Source organism: Tauraco erythrolophus, chromosome 2, assembly GCF_009769465.1.
Source record: "Tauraco erythrolophus isolate bTauEry1 chromosome 2, bTauEry1.pri, whole genome shotgun sequence".
In the NCBI taxonomy this organism is placed as follows: domain Eukaryota; kingdom Metazoa; phylum Chordata; class Aves; order Musophagiformes; family Musophagidae; genus Tauraco; species Tauraco erythrolophus.
This window is the reverse complement of record NC_141466.1, coordinates 39430308-39451579: the sequence shown is the minus strand read 5'-3', so window position 1 is coordinate 39451579 and position 21272 is coordinate 39430308. Positions and strand designations below refer to the sequence as shown.

At 38.3% G+C, this 21272-nt stretch overlaps 1 protein-coding gene across 1 annotated transcript in view; it reads left to right on the top strand.

The window, feature by feature from the left end:
* The window catches only part of COL19A1 (collagen type XIX alpha 1 chain), a 191957-nt gene that overhangs the window by 9073 nt on the left and 161612 nt on the right, over positions 1–21272 (top strand). Inside the window, exons 3-7 of the mRNA XM_086625286.1 lie at positions 13670–13793; positions 14945–15220; positions 16972–17052; positions 19110–19235; positions 19721–19783. Of these exons, the coding sequence (XP_086481412.1) occupies positions 13670–13793; positions 14945–15220; positions 16972–17052; positions 19110–19235; positions 19721–19783 (670 nt within the window). The remainder of the gene's footprint in view (positions 1–13669; positions 13794–14944; positions 15221–16971; positions 17053–19109; positions 19236–19720; positions 19784–21272) is intronic.

The following is a 21272-nucleotide window of genomic DNA, read 5'->3' as shown; positions in this document are numbered from 1 at the left end:
TTAGTGAGAAAAGTGTATGCTCATAATCTACGGTGAGCAGTGTTGATTACTCAAATACTGTTGAATGCATATCCCATTGCTAACGTGAGGTTTGCTTTGGACCACTCCTGAGAGGTAGTCCCACAGATAGCAGCATTAAGGTGCTGAGACTCCACGCACTTTATTTTTTATCTTACTGGATCTGTCTTTAGTTGAGCTGTTCAGAATGCTAGATGACTGCCAGGTCATATTAATCTATGAAACTAAACAAAAAAGATAACAGTATTCACCAGGAATGCATACAATAGTGGGAACTGTTTGCCAAGACTTAGGGGAAAGATGTGCACTTCCAGTCCAATTCTTGCACTCAGGACCTTCCGTACTGGATGTGCTGACTTTGAAGTACAGCGCATAGAATTGCAGCATGAAATTATTGCTGTTGCTCAGGATTGACATTTAGCATCTGACTTGTACAGGATTAGTAGGTAATGTTCACTCATTTTTTAGGTAAAGGTGTTATCTGGAAACAGTGTTTTGGGAGAGGCGTATCTAGTGCAGTAGTTTGGTTTTTTTTTTTTAAATATCTCCTGTGAAATTAAGTCGCTGAGAATTGAGAATGTGTAACATAGGATGTTTCGTTCCTATATGAACTGTGGACCATATATGATAAAGACAGTAACTTGTAAGAATAATCATATGGACAGAGACAATGGAAGAAAATGGACAACAATAGAATCAAACATAGAAGATGAGTTGTAGCAGTAGTTCGGTAATGAAACTGTATATGATGACTTGATGGTCTGAAAAGGTTAGATGAAAGAAATGCTGTCAGACTTCTGTGTTTACTCAAAAAAGAGCATAGACTGAAATGATTTTTTTTTTTTGTAAGTTACTTTCCTTTCTACAGGACTTAATTTAGGAAGTGATAAATGATTGTATTACTGTTTAGTGTGTGGAGGCAGATACACTATGCTACCAGGAAATTACATAAGCTTAAGATTGGTTTGTTGTGAAAGTGTTAGGAGCACTAAAAAAACACTTTGTGATTCAAGATAGCTGATATGATTTCATGGAAAGGGAAAGTCATGACTCATTACCTGGTTGGAGTCCTTGAAAGACTGAAGAGTTGTAACACAGCCTTGCTTCATTGCTCTCTGTAAGGACCACTTAGCTCTACTAATACGAATCTGTATTATGCCTAAGATTACCTTTTTTATGGCATCCCAACTTTTGTTATTGCAATTAAATGTCATAGAATCGTATCTCTCTATCATATCTCAATCATCATCTCTTTAAAGAGCTTGTGTTGGATTTGTTTTGTTCTGATACGGAAGTAAATGTGTACTCCTGTCTAACTGGCTCTAGCTGCCCCTGCCTGAGCAGGGGGGTGGTTGGACCAGGTGACCTCCAGAGGTCCCTTCCAACCTCAGCCATTCTGAGATTCTATTCTTGACCATGCTGTTAATGGGTTTTCTTCCTTAAGAATACAGATTCCATAATATTGAGTACTTAATTCCGTTCTCAGCTGAGTAATTTATAGGGTAAGACTGAATTCAGCAGTGCTGGTTTTGTCATTGGACCGTGAGGGAACAAAGTATTTCCTTTTTAAAACCTCCCAAAATGTTTCTTGCGTCTCATTGCGTGCTTAAATGTTACTTAGTTTTGTACAATGCAAAATGCTAGTGATATTAGTGATATTTTCTTTACTGTCCTAGCACTTCCATGCTTCATCTACTAGCCTTATATTTGTAGTAGGTAGTATGATGTTCTTAGAATTTTTGTCAGCAGTAAAGGTTTCAGTCTCAGCCTTAATATTGAAAAATAAGATCATTATTCATTCTAGTTGTTACTTGCACATAGATGTTACATAGATGGTTCGACTTCAAGTTAAGTTACAGTTAATGGATAAGCGTGCATTATTTTAATGCAAAGTTTTTGTACTGTGGAGTCTTTACTGTTTTGAGAAAAGTTTGTAAATTCCCAGCATATCAAGCTTCCTTGTTAGGATATAAGGCATCTGGCCTGTTAACTCAGCCTGAGAAGGGCTCCTGGTTCTTTTAGGTTGGTTTGGTGGGTTCTTCCAACGTGAGGCTTAGCAAAAATCCAAACAAAACTTTTATTAACTTACCCAAGCTACCACTGATTGGTAAGTAGTTAAGTAAGTAGGTAAGTGTTAAGCCTCCCTTAAACACCTCTGTTTTGGGCCTTATGCAAGACTCTATCTACAAGCTTTTTTTGGTTTCTCTCCTATCCCTTTAAAAGGAATACCTGGCCATTTCCCAGCTGGGTCTGATAGTAACAGGGTTAGCAAGTCACAGGTCATGGGCCTGTCTTGTTAAACATAGTTATGACTCAGCAGATAGAAATGCAATGTTGATACTTTTTAGCTTGATATATTTTAACCCCATTTAATCTGTAACTTACCAAAAATCTCATCATTATAGAAAGTGAGAGATGCAGGCTAAGGTGTATGTACTTTTTTTTTAACTTGATTTTAATTAGACAACTCATTTCTAAGTCCTGAGACTTCAGAAAAGTGGTAATTTCTCATTTCTGAAAATGCTATTAAGTCTTCGTATGGGATGCCAATGAATTTTTTGATATTTTATTTTCTGTGTTAATTCACTTAGAATCCGTGAGTGTTAACAGTTTTTACAAACTGTAAAAGAGCACATTATTTATCTAGTTATCCTTCAAACTGTAAGCAGAACACAAGGCTTAAATAGTCATAAGCTAGTCGTGCTGTGTGTAGGGGGTGTTAAAGCAAGAGCATGTTCTCTCTCCGTAGCTTCACTCTTGCAGCTGACAGAGCTACTTATTTCAGGTCAGACCCTGGTATCTGGTATCATTAACCTTCTTTCCTACTCCGATCTCTTCTGCTGGTAACTTAATCTTCACCTCTTACATATTCTTTTTTTTTGGGAGATCAGCTGGAACCAAGATGGGTGGATATATCCATCTGTAACAGTGTCGTAGGCTGTAGTACCTTCAGTGTTGCCTGTGCCTTTTTTCTCAAGCACTTCTTATTATGGCCTGCTAGTGACTTTAGCCTGGAATGAATTTATTTGTAGGCAGTCCTGCATACTGAAGAGAGGGAGGCTAGTTACCCAAGCAATTATTTGAGGAGGCTAGGAAAAAAGCATCCCTTAGTTTGGTTCAGCTGCACTCCATCCAGCAGTCATTCTGCCTCTCCCTTTCCACTACCAGCCATGACATTATGGTCTCTGTGAGCACTCAGCGTTTTCGTAAAAGGGATGCTGGCCTGCGAGATAGTTTGCCTTGTACCGTCAGCCAGGGTTGTCTCTGACCTGGTGGAACGAACCAGGGAAGGAAGTGGGGAGAGCCTGTTCCAAGTTTAACCAACAGTTGGCTTTGCTAGGCCTTGTTCCATTGATTCATTTTAAAAAGTTACCAAAAGTTTGAGATGGGGATGGGGAGAGACTAAATAGGAAGAAATGGAGGGTTCTAAGGAAACAGCATGTTTAGGTTGGTGGGCTGATTTTGACTAGAATAGAGTTACTTTTCTTCACAGTAGCTGGTATGGGGCTATGTTTTGGATTTGTGCTGAAAACAGTGCTGGTAACAAAGGGATGTTTTTGTTACTGCTGAGCAGTGCTTACACAGAGCCAAGGCCTTTTCTGCTTCTCACCCCACCCCATCAGCGAGTAGGCTGGGGGTGCACAAGAAGTTGGAGGGGAGACAGCTGGCCCAAATTGACCAAAGAGATATTCCGTATCATATGCTGTCATGTTCAGCAACATCAAGCTGGGGGAAGGAGGAGGAATGCGGAGATGTTCGAAGTGATGGCGTTTGTCTTTCCAAGCCACTGTTATGTGGGATGGAGCCCTGCTTTCCTGGAGATGGCTGAACACCTGCCTGCCAATGGGAAGCAGTGGATGAATTCCTTGTTTTGCTTTGCTTGCGTGCGCGGCTTTTGCTTTACCTATTAAACTGTCTTTATCTCAACCCATGAGTTTTCTCACTTTTACTTTTCTGATTCTCTCCCCCATCCCACTGGGGGGACTGAGCAAGCAGCTGGTGGGGCTTAGTTGCCGGGTGGGGTTAAACCACAACAGTTGGGTAGCACGGAGTCCTGCAGAAACACGCAAGGTAGCTCTCACAAGACCAGCGTGAGAAGTAGGAGGGCACGAGTCTCTCAGCATGCAGCCCTGCTGGAGCTGACTAGCCCTCCTGTGTGCCAGACGAAAAAACCATTCTGTTTCTGGAATCAGCTAGTGTTGCTAGATACCTGTACAAATATCTGTACAGTGTTGGTAAATTGGCTGTTAAAACCTCCAAGCAGAGAGGTTGCTTACATTTCTTCCTCCTCTAGAAAAGATTATATGGACATATAGGCCAAGGAAGAAAGAAACATCATTCCTGATTTTCTTCCTCCTTTCCAAAGTATTGAAGTGCATTATCTGTCTCCAGACTGAAATGATCGTGGCCTGCAATATACAAATCCTCTATTGTAGTCTGCATTTTCTTGGGTTTTTCAGACAACAGCAACCACTGAGATCTACAAACAATTTAATCATATTTAGCATAAGAATTTAATGTCTCATTGACTTCAGGGACTGCCAAATAATAGACTGCTCTAATAACTAGCTCTGTTGTCTGTTTTCCATTTCTGTGAGCAAACTGGAAGGACCACCTGAGTTATAGAGCTGCTCATAAAACATCTAAATAAAGACACAAGTAGATGTTAAAAGTAGTATATAAAGTTCCTTTAAAAGCATTTAAGTTCACATCCTCTTCTCTTGATGGTTGCTACACTTGAAAGAAAAAGAGTTCCACAATTGGATTTTAGGACACTTAGCACAGCAAAATGACCTTGAGAGATTATGTAAAAGTGCTGAAAAGCTTGATACAATTCTTTAATGACAAAGAAAACTTAAATCTCTGACATTCTTTTACCATATCTTAGCTTTCAATTTTGAAGAAAGACTGTATCTTAGGAGACAACTACAAACCCACTGAAGAAATGAACAGATCATTACACTTCTCTGGATTCTTCCACTAATCTCCAAAGAGAAAGTTTTGTTCAGTGTTCGTGGATTACTTGTTGGAAATGTGTCAGACCTCACTGAGTAGTTTCCTCATAAAGGCAATCAATTTACTAGTGTGGTTCTGAGTAAGGAAAGAACTGAAGATTCTGGGACATTCAAGCTGGGCAGTAAGACTATGTTTGCATGAGTGCAGGGAGGTTTCATTCCCTATGGTGAATCATGGGAGTAGAAACCTGTTAGAAAAATGAGGGGTGGGGAGGGATACACATGTGTGTAATGTTTTACATTAGCTATGGAAGGGGAAGGAGAATGAGGTGTACCTCCAGTAAGAGCATGATTCCTGACAGGAGATGATGAGAATTCAAAAGAGATGGTTTTCTTTTATGTTTTCAGTGTAGCTATGATAGGGAGATGGATGCTAGTAATGGGAGGAGCTCTTCCTAACTGATGCTTTTTAATTTTGATACACGAGCAGATTTAGCATCCGTGGAATGTGGAGAAATGCTCAGTGAAGTGGCACTTGCTATGAGAAACATCTCTGTAGTCACACAAGGCTAAAACCAGCAGACTGAATGCAACTTCTTATTGTAACATCCGTGTGAGGAGGGGCAGATGGAACTGAATGCATCAATTACTGATATATCAGTATCTGCTACAGAGGTATTACCTGACTGCCACAGCTGCTGAAAATATATATATGAGAAGAATCAGGTTGAAAAACAGACTTGGGCAACAAAGACTGGTTTTGGTCACTTTCTGCCACCAATGTTAGAAAGTCTTTGCATGTTTCTCAGTAAGTGATGCCAACACATGGAAAACCAATCTGGTTCGAGGAACATGAGGCAGAGGGACACCAGAAAGTGTCATGCAATTGCATGATTAGGAGAAAGCAAATGCAGAGGAAATGTTTTTCCCCTTTGTGAAAAAAGCTAGAGTTCCACATTTTTCTCATCTGTGTTCTCCATCTCTTGGACACCGAGAGCAGTACGTTTGCTTGTTCTCTGTTCATCTCCTAAGGAAAAGAAACAATCTGAATGCAAGACCTGTGCTTAGTGTAAGGCCTGGGTGACTCATATAGATTGACTTCAGTCTTTTTGAATCACAGGTAACCATGCATTGGACGTTGAGCTGAAAAGTGTCTGGAGGAACATCTCAATGCCTGTATACTGCAAAAGCCACCCCAGTCTTCCTAGTACTCTATACATTTCCTTTACTTGCTTTGTACATAAAAAGGCAATTTACTGTAGTATATCCATTGTCTGAATTCACTCTGTTGCATTGTTTTCTTGAGTCTATACCAGTGCAGATGTGGGAAGATTCTTTAGAGTATGATATTTAAGTAAAATTTTAGCTAGCTTGTAGTCAGGCTCTGGCTTTCTCCCCTTCCCTGACTCGTCTTCCTTCAGTGTTCACTGGTGCTATGCCTGCCATTCTTTGTCACCCTCTGTGCCTCTGTGTGTAAAGATGCTCACTATTGATGAGAGCAGTTTAACTTACTGTACAACATTCAGGGTAAGATGTGATATTTTGGAAGGGGAAAGATGCTGTTTGAATATGGTATTTTATAATGTGATACTCTTGGTAATTTCTGAACCCATTTTGTCATCTTTTGACATTTTAAAATATCTTCATTATTAAAAAGGGGAGTGGAAGAGTGAATGACACTGTGGCCAAATCACACATTTTTGCTTTTGATAGCTTTTGGTCTTTGCTAGGGTTATTTTTTATTTTCCAGGTACAAGGAAAGTTCCCTGGTTGCTCTGAGACCTAATTGATTCATAAACCAAGTTGAGCAAGGCAAGTGTGTAATTGTATCAGAAGCGCTGAAAGTTGTCTTCCACAAGATAAGACTCAAAAAGCTTAAATATTGACCTCAGTTTTCTCAAAACTTGATCAGGATGCAGAATTCTACTTAGGAAAACGAAAAGAAAAATTGTTACATTCCCAATGTGCGTTATTGTATGTTACTACTTTTAAGTCTGTTCTCATTGCTGCTGACGGATTTCTTTTTTTTTTTTTTTCCAGAAAAGTTAAAACACACAGAAATTGGCCAAACTTAAAAGCACATGTGGTTTTGTTAGCCTGACCTCTTTAAAATCAATGGAAGACTGGCCTTTGACTTCATTAGGGCCAGGAGTTCACCAATAATTCCTATAAATAAGGATATGAAATACTGCTGGAAACAGTTGGGGAAAAGTACTCTGAGCAGACATAACTGTTTTGGTATTTCTGTTTCTCTTTCAAACCAATCTTTTTTTAAATGCTCTTTAAAATTTTAATAGCAATAACATGGACTTTCACAAAAAAATATTTATAAACCACCTGTATATTAAAAGTAACAGCTAATCTGTACTTCTTCAGTAAAGGAAAGCAGAGGCATGCTGAAGTATATGAAATATCAGGCAAATCCCTTTCCTCAATGTTAAAATAATTTGCAGCTTTGCTTTCAGTGGTACATTTTCTGAGTGGGTTGAGCTCTCCCTAAGTAATTAATAACTCTTAAGCTGTCTGAATAGTTTCCCTTGAGTTGCATCATATAATGTGTCATATGAAAACAACTTGAGGCCTAATGTAACATGAAACTGTATAGTGCATCTTAATGTGATTTGAGAAAGACGGATGGGAAGGAAATAATTTCTTATTCTGGGTAACAAACAGCTGTTCTTAACTTTTATTTGAAAAGAATGTAAAATAGCCTTTTTAGACAGAGATTGGTATATTGTTCTAGTTAGTTACTTTCCCTTCTCCCATTGTACCAGTCAAGGTAGGCAAAAGCTAAGTCTCAAAAATTTAGTAATTTGATGTAGAAATATTGAGAATAACATGTAGATTTTTTTGTATTTGGTCACCTGAGCTTTACTTTTTTATTCATAATGGATCTCAGTTTAAATCCCTTAGCAAACACGAAAAGGTTAAGATTTCAGTGTCTCTGCCAACATAGTCCTAAATAAATCATTACCCACCACAGGAAAGTTGTTTAAACTAACTTCTTGAGCTCTGGTCACAAAATTATTGTAACATTGTCATATTACAAGTGACATATACCAGGTAATGGTATATGTCAGCTGGAAAAGATATGTCTTGCCATAAACTCTAAACATCTCTCACTTCACTCTCAGGAAATGTAAGTTGGCTCATCTTTCTCTTCTTGGAAGATATTCAGCAAGCTGGAGGCTTCATTGATACTTGTAAATACGGAAGTTTATCATGCACTGTAGTATATTCTCATTCGATATGGAACAATTAGAGTTCATAAGATTTAAAAATAGATGCTGCTTTTCCATTAGTGATTTTTTAAAAATAAAAACAAAAGGTAAATAAAGGATTGCCTTACTAAATTTGATATGGGTAACTCAATGCTGCTTTACAAAGATAGAACTAAAGCTGTTTATAGCACAGTGAATACACAGTTAATTCATTCATAATTATTTTAGCATGGTAGCACTAGGAGAACCAGCTGGTATCTGCATTTCAGAAATTTTCAGAACTTTTGAGGAAACAAATGACTTGGCAAATATTTTGCCAAAAATCAGTCAATACTTCATCATTACAAACAGTGGAAGGTATGTACAAAAACAGGTATAAAATTCATGGGAAATCCCTGTAACTGCTCTTGTAGTAACCGCATAATGTACAGTCTGTGTTGTGCTGGGGCCACAGGACTTGTTTTTAGGAGAAAATATGGCTACATTAATCCAGTAAAAAAGAGAAAAATGCAACAAAAGCCTTTGCAACTCTTGAGTATACATGTTTTGATCGAGTGGCACACAGTTGTTGCAGGAATATCAGTGTATATTTATTGACATTCTGGACACATCTGCCTGATGCTTCAACCTGTGGCACATTAAGACATACTCGAATGTCTGGATTTGTAACATATAATATGTACAATCTAAAACCTTGTATTGTTAGGGATTGTCCTGCATGTTATCTTTGGTCTCTTCAATCTGCCAGCTGGGGCCTCTGTAATTTACAGTGCTCCTCAATCCAGCAGGCTAGGGTGCTGTAAATTCAAGCCTGTGCATTCAGTTCATGTGCCTCAATTCCTGGTATTGTTTTCAGCAGTTTCCACCAAGGGTGTGCTTCGCGTTGAGAACACAGTGCTCCATTCATCAACTTTCGTTTTTTATTGTATACTACTGACAATATGGACAGAGGGAGAAAATCAAACTGTCTAAATTCCACCTAAAATATAATTTAGTCAGACTTTAGGTGCCTGAGTCTCAGAGAATGATTCAAATTGCTTACTCTCAAGCACCACCTAACCCCTGGTGGCACCTCAAATGAATAATTTTGGACAACACATTTCCTCCGGCGTCTGGGCATAAGTTCCAGGGAAGCTCAGAAGCACCATGGCTAAAGCAGCCAGGCATGTAACTCCCACCCAAGTTTCATTGTGACTCAAAGATGTGTATAGAGGTGCCTGAACTCTGCCTATGTCCCCAGAGATGCCAAAGCTGTTGACTGTGCTTAAATTGCACATCATAAGATTGGACAGCATTGAATTCAACACAAACCACAGCAGTCATGAGCACTTTCAGTGTAGAAGAGGGAGAGAGGACATTTAAATAGCCTTAAAGGTTAGAGTAGTCATCCAGGAAGGATATCTGCTTTGGATTGTCCTAACCTAAGGAAGCTCAACAGGAATGGGAGAACTTGACTGTTACCCCACCGTTAAGGATATTTCCTGGGAGAGGAAAATCTCAAATTCGTATCTTTGCTCTCAAGTCGGATTATGTATTTTGGTTCAGATACTTTTGTCAAAAAAAAAAAAAAAAAGAGCATCCCCTGTGTCAGAGATCCAGTGTCAAATATACCCTCATTTGCCTGTCTGTTTTAACTTGCAAGTTCTTTCTTGATGTCTTTATAGGTGAATTTGCACACCTGTTACTTCCTACCTATATTTCTGTTATGTTAGGGCTTTCTTAAAACCTGTCTTTTCTCTTACTGCTTTTGTCTTAGACACCATGATGCACTACTCTAAGTTTATGTTCTCCGTGTTTGTCCTTTACGTCTGTAGGCTTTGAGGTGAGCTTGGTACAGGTTTCCTTCATCCTTGTTCTCTCTGATTTTCCTATTGTTCTTTCCCTGTGCCGTACGGAAAGGGTAAATATTCTGTGAGGAAGTACTTGTTGAGCTGTGGACATGTGAAACAACTTGCTTTTGTGTTTTTCATTAACATTTAATGCCACTTCATCACTGTTTTCACCCTGCACATGACTTCTCATTAGTTTTCTCATTAGTTTTTAAATGTTAGTAGATAAGACCAGACGAAACAGTATATTGAATGTTCAAACAACTTTTGAATTTCAAATTCAATTTGTGTAAAAATTTTGTTTTGGCTTTTCTCATGTTCCAATATGAGGTTTTATGTTCACATTTCTGTTTAGCCTTTTTTTTTTCCTCCATCAAGTGTCACTATATATTGATTGTTTAAAACTAATACTTTACCTATTTCTGAGGAGTTTTAAAGAACTTTATGGAGTAGAAGATACCACGGTAGTAATATTACTTAATTTTTGGCATAGTATCTTACTGGTTGTCCATACCTAAGTCACTTCAATGCTAGATACATGTTTTTTATTCTTTTATGTTCACTTGAAGCCATTCAGGGTGCAAGAGCATATGGGAAATGTGTATAGTAGCAGACAGTATGCTGGTTTTCTGAGTGTTTTATCCCTTCATTTTTTTCCTTTTAGCATTCACTGTCTGTCTGGAAGGGGTTGAGTGTTAAGTGCATACTTCATACTTCTGTGATCTGTTAATGACTTTTTAGTCACCCAGGAGTGTTCATATAGTTACACAATGAGAACTCTTCTCAGAATAAAGACATTGCTTCTGTTAAGTTATGCCTTGGTTATACAGTAGTTGTATATCAAATTTATGCTGTTTGTTGGCCAAACACTGAAAGTGCTTTCTCACAGGGTTGTGGAATAATCACCGTTCTTGGAGGCTTTCAAAGGTCAGCTGGACAGAACTTACAGTCATTTGATAAAATTTTCAGGTTGGCCGTGCTTTGAGCAAGGGGTTAGATCCATTGGCCTTCAGAGATACCTTCCTTCCTAAATTATTTTGTGAATCTAACTGAATTTATCCTTGATCCAATTCTACTTAAATCTTACCTCTTTAGTTGACTTCACTGAAATCAGTGTGGTGCCCATAGGAATTAATTTGACTTGGTCTGCTTTTCTCGTTTCACCCAATACAGTTTTCTCTGTCAGCTCAAAGGTAAGAGAAGCTAGAGTGAACTCCTGTCCTATTTCATAATGCTGGTCCATACCTTAACTCTTGTCCTGTTTCCCAAGTGGTTTGATAAACAGGAACAGTGTTTGATAATTATAAACATGGGTTTGATAATTATCTTGAGGAAGATATTTTTTTTTTATGATGTGCACTCACACACAACTGAATTTTTTTGAGAAAACTCTGAAAGAAACACTTAAAATGTTCAAAGACTAATACTTTCATTCATTTAAACAGCTCTTAACGTGTCAGGGAGGCTTACAGTAAAAAGCAGTGATGTTGCAGGAAAAAAAAAAGAAAAAATTGCTCCATATTTACTAGAATACCTACTCTGTTCAGAAACTACTTCCGTTTGTTTTACAGACTTATCATACCAATCATGGTTTCCCCTCCTTTCATTTGATGAAGAGTTCTGATATCTCCCTTCCACAGTTGTCTGCTCTTTGTCTGTTAATGTAAACTCCCCCGTGTCTCCCAATATGGAACTTAACTGGGAAAGTTAATTGATTTTGGAGACCTAATCAGAGGCTCCCACAGCCAGATGTCCTGTCTAGGTTACAGCTGTAAACCTGAGATGCCATGTCCTTAGCTTGCCTGGAGTGCTGAAAACCACAGAGCTTATCCCATGTCCACATAGTTTACTGTTCTGCAGAGACACACTCGTGTATTATTACTGATGCCTGATGAAGTTATATTCCTTATAAATCATAAACATATTCTTTGCCCAGAGAAGTTGTGGATGCCCCATCCCTGGAGGTGTTCAAGGCCAGGTTGGATGAGGCTTTGGGCAACCTGGTGTAGTGGAGGATTTCCCTGCCCATGGCAGGGGGGTTGGAACTAGATGATCTTTGAGGTCCCTTCCAACCCAAACCAATCTATGATTCTATGATTCTATGCTGTAATTAAAATACAGAGTAGAATGAAATCTAGATCCAAGTCCTGTAAAGCCTATTCACTTTTGTCTTGCCTTTTGACATTGAAACATCTATAGCTGCACAACAGAGCGTATGGGTCCAGTAACAATGTGGGAGAGCAGCCAATTTGGTCCTGGGATTAAAAAAAGAATCAGCTGTGGGAAATAAGCCAAAGAAGTGTGATTCCCACATAAGGGACTTAAGTAGGTGTTAGTCCGTAAAGAAACTCTTTGGCAGGTTTTAGAACAGGCTTCCCTACACAGAAAGCATTTTCACTCAGGTCCGAAGTTAGGTGAAGTGCACTGATTTCTAGGAGGGTCTGTGGGGTTATTGTCTTGCCAGCTGGTGCTTTCCTCTTGTCTTTTTTCCCCACTTTGTTTTGTTTTGGCTAGTTTTTTTAATAAAGCCTTTATAGCACATTACTGTGTAATTATAATGCCATTTGCAGTTTTTTAGAACTAAACCGTTTACTTCACATGATCGTGGGAAATAAAACAGAGGAAATTTTTCTGCTGCGTGGGGCCCTCAGGTTTCCTCTGCTGTGATCCAGGGAATGCCTTTTGCAGCCTGGTTAGTTGGGCAATCCTGACAGTTTTCAGCAAACAGCAACATTAACACTTTCACTACTCATGTGTTGTGTAGTGTGTGCACTTGTGGTTTTCGTTTATCTCACCTCTGTCTCAGAAAAGAAATAATTTGAAATGAAGAAATTTCAAAAGAAAAAGTTGGTTGCGCAGTCCTAATTTGTTTAGTACAGAAATAGTATATATTTAATGATTACCAAGGTCTGTAGAGTTGAGTTACAGGCTAATTTAATTTTTTCTGAAATACAAACTTTTCAGTGTACTGCATTCTATGATACAGGTAGCAAGTCAGGCTTTTTTTTTAGAGATGTTGACATATCTTTGATAAGAAAGGAGTAACAAAATCAAACACCATAAAGTCATTCATTCAGAAATTCATTCCTTATTTTTGTTCAAGGCTGCTGAAGTCCAGCTGTTCTGATACTCAAGATGTCCAAGTCGTTGCCCATGGAGGTCACTGGATCAAAGCCCCTGCTCAAAGCAAGACCAACTTGAAAGTTAGATCAGGTTATTATGAGCCCTGTCCAGCTGTGTTTTGAAAGTCTCCAAGGATGAGGATAATTCCACAAATCCTCTGGGAAACTTGTTCCAGTATCCTAAGCAGTATATTGGGAAAAGCAGTATTTTAAAATATGTTTATGTGTGGCATTCAACTTGCAGCAGTTCTTTTAAGACTCATATTTATAGTAATCAAACATTTTTTAAAAGTTAGAACAAAAAATTAATTAGCAAAATCTTCAGCCTTTTATTCTTATAAGTGGACTGAATTGTACTTTTGAGAAGAGGCACTTCTGACTGTTTAAGTCCATGAATTTGTATGAATGTGAGCGAGCATTTGGCTCCTTGTTTTCCCCGAGTATTATTTCTATTAATTCCTTTTAAGCAGTGTTTGTGTGCATAAGAATAACATGAAATCTTCTTTTCCTCTGTACTATTGTAGGCAAGTATTTCCAAATGGGCTTCCTGAAGAATACTCTCTAGTTGCTACGTTCCGTCTACGGCGAAATACCAAGAAAGAGCGTTGGTATATATGGCAAGTTTTAAATCAATATGACACACCTGAGGTTAGAGTTGTCTTTGATTTATTTTTTTCATTAAGTTTCCTTTTTTCCCCCCCCGTACAGTAGAACTTAGTGGATGTTTCACCACTGGATTTAGCTACAGTTTATCTGGAATAGACAGACTGTGTCAGAGGAGAGACTGCTGCCTGAGCATTCACACACCATTCAACGAATTGCACACACGCCACCCAAGACTTTAAGTGCTAGGGCCAGAGTCTCTTCTCAGCGAGCGGCTGCTCGCTCACACACGCTCTTGCTCTCCTCTTCCTTCAGGCTAGAATTTGGTTTCCTGCAGCAAAGTCTCAGGCATTAAATCTTAAAAAAAAAAAAAAAAAAAAAAAAATTCAGATGGTATAGCCAAGAAAAAAACCCAACAGCTCTAGCTGGGTGCCTCCAGAGAGGGACCCCAGGCGCAGAAATCCCTGGACAGTTGTACCCTTACAATTTATACACCCGCCCTTTTTGGTCCTTTCACACACTGTTCACACGCCCTTTTGGTCCAATGGTGATTTCTGGTCTGGGGTCTTCAAGCACCTTATTGAATTCTTTCTCTGCCTCCAGGCAGGCCATTAACTGTTCTTATCTTGCTGAGTTGTAGCTTCTGCTGACAGTTGTAGCCTCCTTATCTTCGCATGGGAAACTGCGAAGTCCTAGACTTATGATAAACACTACTTAGCAACAACTAAAACATCATCATGTTATCAACATTATTTTCAAACTAAATCCAAAACACAGCACTGTACCAGCTACTAAGAGAAAAATTAACTCTATCCCAGCCAAAAGCATGTCTAGGTGAACGTTCACAGCTTGCGGCCTAAGGCTTTGACAAGTCTCGCTACTAATGTTAAGGAATGGATTCCATTTGAGCTAGAAAATGACTACTACAACAACTTCTCTGAAACAATTGGTGATTTATCATAGGAATGACAGAAATTTAACAAAATATATTGAATTAAGACTGCAAACTAGGATAAGAAGGCGTGTTATGATTTATAGCTGACATATGTTTACAAAGTTGCATAGAAGAATGCTTCATGACATAATTCTTGCCCAATCTATGTAAAGTAATTTTATTATATGTAGTTTATATATGTGTTTAATTCTTATACTCTGACTTTTAAATGACCACTTATTCTATTTTGTTTTGCTTTCAGATCTCTGTCCTTCTGGATGGTACAAAAAAGGTTGTGGAGTATATGACCAAATCTGCTCAGGGAAATATACTGCACTACATTTTTAAGAGTCAAGAAATTTATCCATTGTTTGATCGGCAGTGGCATAAGCTTGGTATTAGCGTGCAGTCGAGGATAATTTCCCTCTATTTGGATTGTAATTTAATTGAGAGAAAGCAGACTGATGAAAGATTCACCATTGACTTGCAGGGAAGGACTCTGATTGCTTCTCGTGCTGCGGATGATAAGCCTGTAGATGTGAGTAGTGTGAAAGGAGAACCAGATAACTTGAAATCGTGTTTTAGCCACGCTTTTACTAACACCATTGTAAAGAATTACGTAGATAAAAGGTTCAAAACTGGATATTGATTTTGAGTGTGTATTCTTAATTTGAAATCCTTAAGTCTTTTTCTTTAAACAATATTCAGCGCTGTAGCCTCTGCAAAGGCAAACCTTCTGTTACCAAAGTAACTACAAAAACGGCTGTGGTTTCAGGAGTCTATTTTTCTGTATTTGCTTTGGAGTAAGATCCACATAGTTACAGTAGACATATTATTATTATATTTAGAGATAACTTCCAGTGATAATCTTTTTCTTTGAATTTTTATGAGATTTATTTATAATTTGTATCAGTTATCTGTTACAGTTTGTTTCTCTGTGATAAAGGGGAGACAGAAAATTCAGGATTACCTCTATAGCAAGATTGTATCCCATTCCAGGGTAATTTAGCTATGCAGAAATAGGGGCAGACATTGTTCATAGTTGTTGCTCCCTTCTCCAAGCGGGAGGGATTAGGAAGCGGCTGGAGGTGTGTTTCCTGCAGCCTTTGGTGCAAGAATTACCCAAGGCAACCCTGTAATATTCTGGGCTGTGTTCTGTCCCAGAGTTGCTCCTCCTCTGTTCCGTCGCGCAGAGACCTCACACCTAGTCATTTGAAAGCTCCAGGAAATGTTAGTTTGTTTTAAGTAAACTGACATCCAGTTACCAGGTTTAAAGCATCTGGCTTGGTGTTTACAGTGACCATCTGAAAGTTTCAGCTTTATTAAGTACACTGTGCAGTTCCAGATGAAAATAGCACGTTGTAATGGCAAGCTAGTGTTGTGGGAGGAATCAGTCTTGTGAGGCGTGAAACACTTTGGCCTGAAATCAGAGCTCTTATTTCATGGGGCCAAGCTTATGTTTCATTTTATTTTCTAAGACTGAGCTCAACTTTATTTTAAATGTATATACATTCTCCTCATTTCCAATTAGCACGCAGCAGAAGGAACAGGTTCTTTTTATCTTGTGTTGGTTACATGGCACGGACTGGATAATTCTGAAGTGGTCAACTGAGATTTCCACATGTGCAGGAAAACATTATGGGCATAAAGCTGATGAAGGCAGCAGAATGGATCCTGTACCAGCAGTCGCTCTTCTCAGTACCAAGTGCGAGGGAGAGAATAAGAAGACACAAAACACGTGCAGAAAGAGACATACAAGGGCAATATTAGCTAGTTAAAATTAGATGCTGTTCATCTCATCAGTCCACCCAAAATCTCTGAAACAGAAGCTTTATGTACAGAATTTGTGATTTTTGCTTTTCAGGTGATTTAGTGGCAAGGTCCAGGCAAAGATCTGTCCAAAGTGACAGAAGATGTATGTGAGATAGAGCTTATCAAATCTTTACTCCAGTTCGCTGCAGGAGAAAATTACATTCCTGAAAAGAAGGTTTACAAAGCATGTCTAGAGGGCTGAAATGCCTGTGTAGTATAGCAAGAGCAGTACAGAGGGATGCAACTTACATGAAGGTAAATTAAATCTAAAATGTGATTTACATCAAAGTAATAGACTGCATAATTTGTTCCTTAAGTAAAGAGCTGTGTAATTGTTTTGGATTTGTCTCTTTTTCCAGGATTTCAGAAATATGCAGTGTTTCAGGGAGAAAGTTTATTATGCCAAGACAAGAAAATGCATACTGTAACACATTATTTTTTGCATCTTATATTAGTCTCTTTTGTATTTCTTAATAGATCGAACTTCACCGCATAACAGTTTATTGTAATCCAAAACTTGCAACAGAAGATACGTGTTGTGAAATATCTGCAGACTTGGTAAGTTATTTGTTAAAATGCATATGTTAATACAAAAGAAATTGCTTCATTTTTTTTTTTACTAAAAAATTGTAAAGAAATTTCTGTAGAAGTGATAATTACCTCCTAAAATGAATCCTGTATCTGGAGTCACATAGAATTTCATAGAATTTCTAGGTTGGAAAAGACCTTAGAGATCATCCAGTCCAACCATCCCTAATCCGCCATTAAACCATATCCCTAAGCAGTTCATCCACCCTTTTCTTAAACACATCCAGGGATGGGGACTCAAACACCTCCCTGGGCAGCCTATAAAATGTCACAGTACATTTTGTCTTGCTGCCTAACTAAATGACACAGTGGAACTTCAGTAAAAGGCACTAGGTGCTGCTAGTGCTTTTAAAATGCATTTTTTAACATTAATTAATATCTAATTAGTAACTGAACAGGTCTCAGAGAGTAGGAAGCAAATCACTGCAATGACTTGAGGATGGCTTCAAATAACAGAGGCCATTTTGATAACAGTTGCATTTAGTGAAGCATTACAGATGATAAACAAAGCCCATGAAAGAGTCTGCATGACAGTGGAAGTGTCTGGAAGAACTAGACCCATAGAAATGCTAGAAGTTGCAGATGTGATTGTTTTTCTGAGTCAAGCCCATTTGGAGAATAAATAAATAAAAACATAAATAAACAAAAATCCTGAGAAAGAAAATATGTTAAAATATTGGTCTGCCAGTTGGGAATAGTCTGTAAGAGCAGTCTCCTCTGAGATAGCAGGCAGTACCATCACTGCCCAGCTTGCAGTTAGCAAAAACACTCGGGAGCATGCAGGACTGATTGATCCATCTACAAAGAGATGGGAGAAAAGATTACCTGGAATGGCGGGATAAAACTGCACAAGAACAGAGGAGCAGAAGACTTTGTGGGAACTGACAACAGATAGGTGTGTGGGAGAGGTTGGATCTAATTTATAAAGGGAATTTTTAAATGTAAATAATAATTTATTGTTCAAATCTATTTCAAAATATATTCTTGATAATGGTTCAGGCCTTCTCTTGAATGTGTGAACTCATGGATAAGTGAAATGAATTGATTTTTTTCTGTAGGTTCCACTTTGTGCATGGAAATACAATTTATTTAGGAGTTACGACACACTAGCAAAAAAGTAAAACCAAAACAAACCTTAATTGTATGTGAACACAAAAAGATCAAGGATATGCTTTATTAATAGCATTTTTAAACATCATTCAGCGATATGGCTGAAAGCACCATCAGTTTCCTTTGTATGCCTTATGTTCAAGATGTAAAAAATTGGCTGCTTCTTAATGACTTTCATATTGAAACCAGCATTACATTTTCTGATGTATTTTTTCATGACTTCCTTACCAATAAGGGCTATGTTTTCAGTAATTTAAGAAAAGGAATTTATCCTTGGATACAAATTTCTACACTAAGCTGTAAATCCTGTGGGAATTTCTTTGACAGAAGGCTTGCAGGAGACCTCATTACGTCTTAGTGAGAGCTTCTGAAATTTATCAGGTTCTGTTGACTTGTCCTGTAGTATATCTTCAGGTTGGCTCAGCTCGCACGAGTTACGGACAGGTGAATACTGACTTCAGGGCTTTTTGTTTGTCTCCAACCTGTGCATGCCCAAAGTATTTCATTACAAAAAAAAAGACAGATTTTTCCACCACACGCACTCTGACATTTGCATTTCAGGGCAGGGGATGGAGGACAGGATGAGACTGAGAAATACCCTCCTGTTTTTCCCATGGGGATTTTCTGCTTCACTACTTCCAATTTTGGGAGATCTCATTCCTCTGTCTGGGCTCTTTTGGAAGAAACAAGTGGGACAGTCAGATCAGTTTTAAGTGGCATTAATTTTTAGTACAGAAGTATCACAATGTATAGACTTAATTTTACTGCAGCTTGTTGCTTCCTTAGGCAATTGTGACTTCTCTGCAATATGGTGTTTCCAGGAGTATTAAAACAGAAAGTAACTTAAAAGTAGTGTTTGTATGGTATTTATCTGTTAATCAAAGTGGACCAAAAATCAGAAAATCTTTTTATTTCAGTGTCCACGTGAGGAGAGGTTGCTTGCTACGACTTCATCACCAGCAACTGTTCATGCCAGCAAAATATACGCGCTTCCAGGAATGCAGCAAGAATCTAGAGAGAGATGCCACTGCTTTCCAAATAAAGTATGAGGGTTTTGTATTACTTTTTAGTGCATCATGCTGTTTAATCCTGCTAGTTATTAAAACAGAAAAATGTTGTTAGGTTCTTTTTTGTATGCATGAAAAATATCTTAAAAGTTTGTAGTGTTGTTATGTACTTACATTGATTGTATTTCCCAGGTAAGAAACAGTATGGTTTAGATTTAGTTAATTTCAAGTTAGAGTTGCAGAGGTGTGTAAGGTTTTATTGTTTGGATACACACCAAAATAAAAGATCCATGGTAAAATTAGAATTATATTTAGACATTATATTTAGTGTAAAAGTTTTTACTTAAGAATAAATTATTTTCTACATAATGCTTTTTAAAAAATCTTTCTCCTAGGTGTTGCGCTGTATTTATTCTGAGTCATTTACTTTGTTAGGCTTTTGTGATAAAGACAAGAAAACTAAACCAAATACATATTTTGGATGTGCTGCTTTGTTGATTTTTGATTTCTTTTAAAATCAGGGAGAAGCAGGATTACCAGGAGTAGCTGGTTTGCCAGGCCAGAAAGGAGATAAAGGTGAAAAGGTAAAATATCAATTGAATTCTCTCTTTCAGATCTCTGTCTTTGGCTTATCTTTCTTAGATACTTCATGGATTCTGTTATTCCGTAAAGGAATCTCTCTATACACAGTTTAAATCCTTTATCAGTCAATCTCAGGTTCCGCGCATGGTCTTCCTGCCAGGCAGCCTACAGCTGTCTTGCTTTGAGGTCCCCCCATCAACTCCATGGGACACAGTTTACCTGCCTGGGAAGCCCATGCCTACCCAACCCTGTCAGCATGTCCTATTGCCTGTTCCCCTTCTCCAAAAAAAGAGAAGTCATGTATGTTGGCCGTGACAAGGATTTTACCATATCGTGTGTGTAGGTCACTGCTGATGGACAGAATCCTGTGTGGTGGATTCATCCTTGCAGTCATCAGCAGGAGGGTATGAATTCACTCGTATGACCTCAGCACTGTATATTCTTTGACATTGCTCTTACCTGAAACTTTCTGAATTGTGAAGAGAGAGGGCAAGATATTGGCAAGCCCCTAGGACGGACCAGTCCTAGGACCAAGCTTCTTTCCTTGGACTTATCCTGTAATGCTTACCATGACATTGCTGTGTTACTTAGCTTGGAAGTTTCTTGATGTAATGAAAGTCAGTGTATCAGATGTTTTCCCTTCATGCTCCATTCCCTAAATTTGATGGGAGGAACCAGCACTGTTCCTAGGACTGCAGTACCTGACTGAAATGAGTCCAGTTCTAAGAAGGTTTATTCACAATTGGTTGAAATTAAGTAAATTCCTTGATAGTGTCTTCCGCATCCCCCCCAGCTCCTCCCCTCTGACATATATTTATTTCACTTTTGATACTAGCTGTGTCTTTTTCCTAGGTGGAAAAAAGTTCAAGCATGTTAATTTCTATAGCTCAGCTGAACCTAAAGGGATTGCTGGCAGTTTCCAAATGTAATTTTGAGTTTTTACCGATCCTAGGTCTGAGTATATAGAACAATTGTCTATGCTAGGGTTAGCCTATGTTACCAACACAGGGAGTTTTCTAGCATTTAGGTGGGAAATTGCTCTTCCGCTCCTTACATCATCATTTAGACTATTACTGCTACTAAGATGAGAAAGGAGACTTCAGAAGTCTAATTTTTTACCATTCAGTCTCACAGCCAATTAGCAGTATTTACCATGCTAAGCACAGTATCTCTAAATAAAGCATGTGGGTGCCTGTGGTCACCTGCAGTTCTAGTCACCTGTTCTTTTTACAAAGAAACCCTCATCGCATTGATTAAAAAAACATCCAGCAGTCAATGAGCCCTTTCAGCTTTTGTGCATCACTGATAGCAAATTGCATGAGGCTGTCTCTGATATTTGTCTCTCTGTTGGTAATTACAAAGTACAGAATTTTTGATTTAGATGTAAAACTGAAAATTCTTAAGCTTGAGATTCAGGAAATAGAAATGTCAAGATTTATACAAATAGATTGTTTTTTTTTTCTAGTGACCTACTACCTATATGTCTAAATT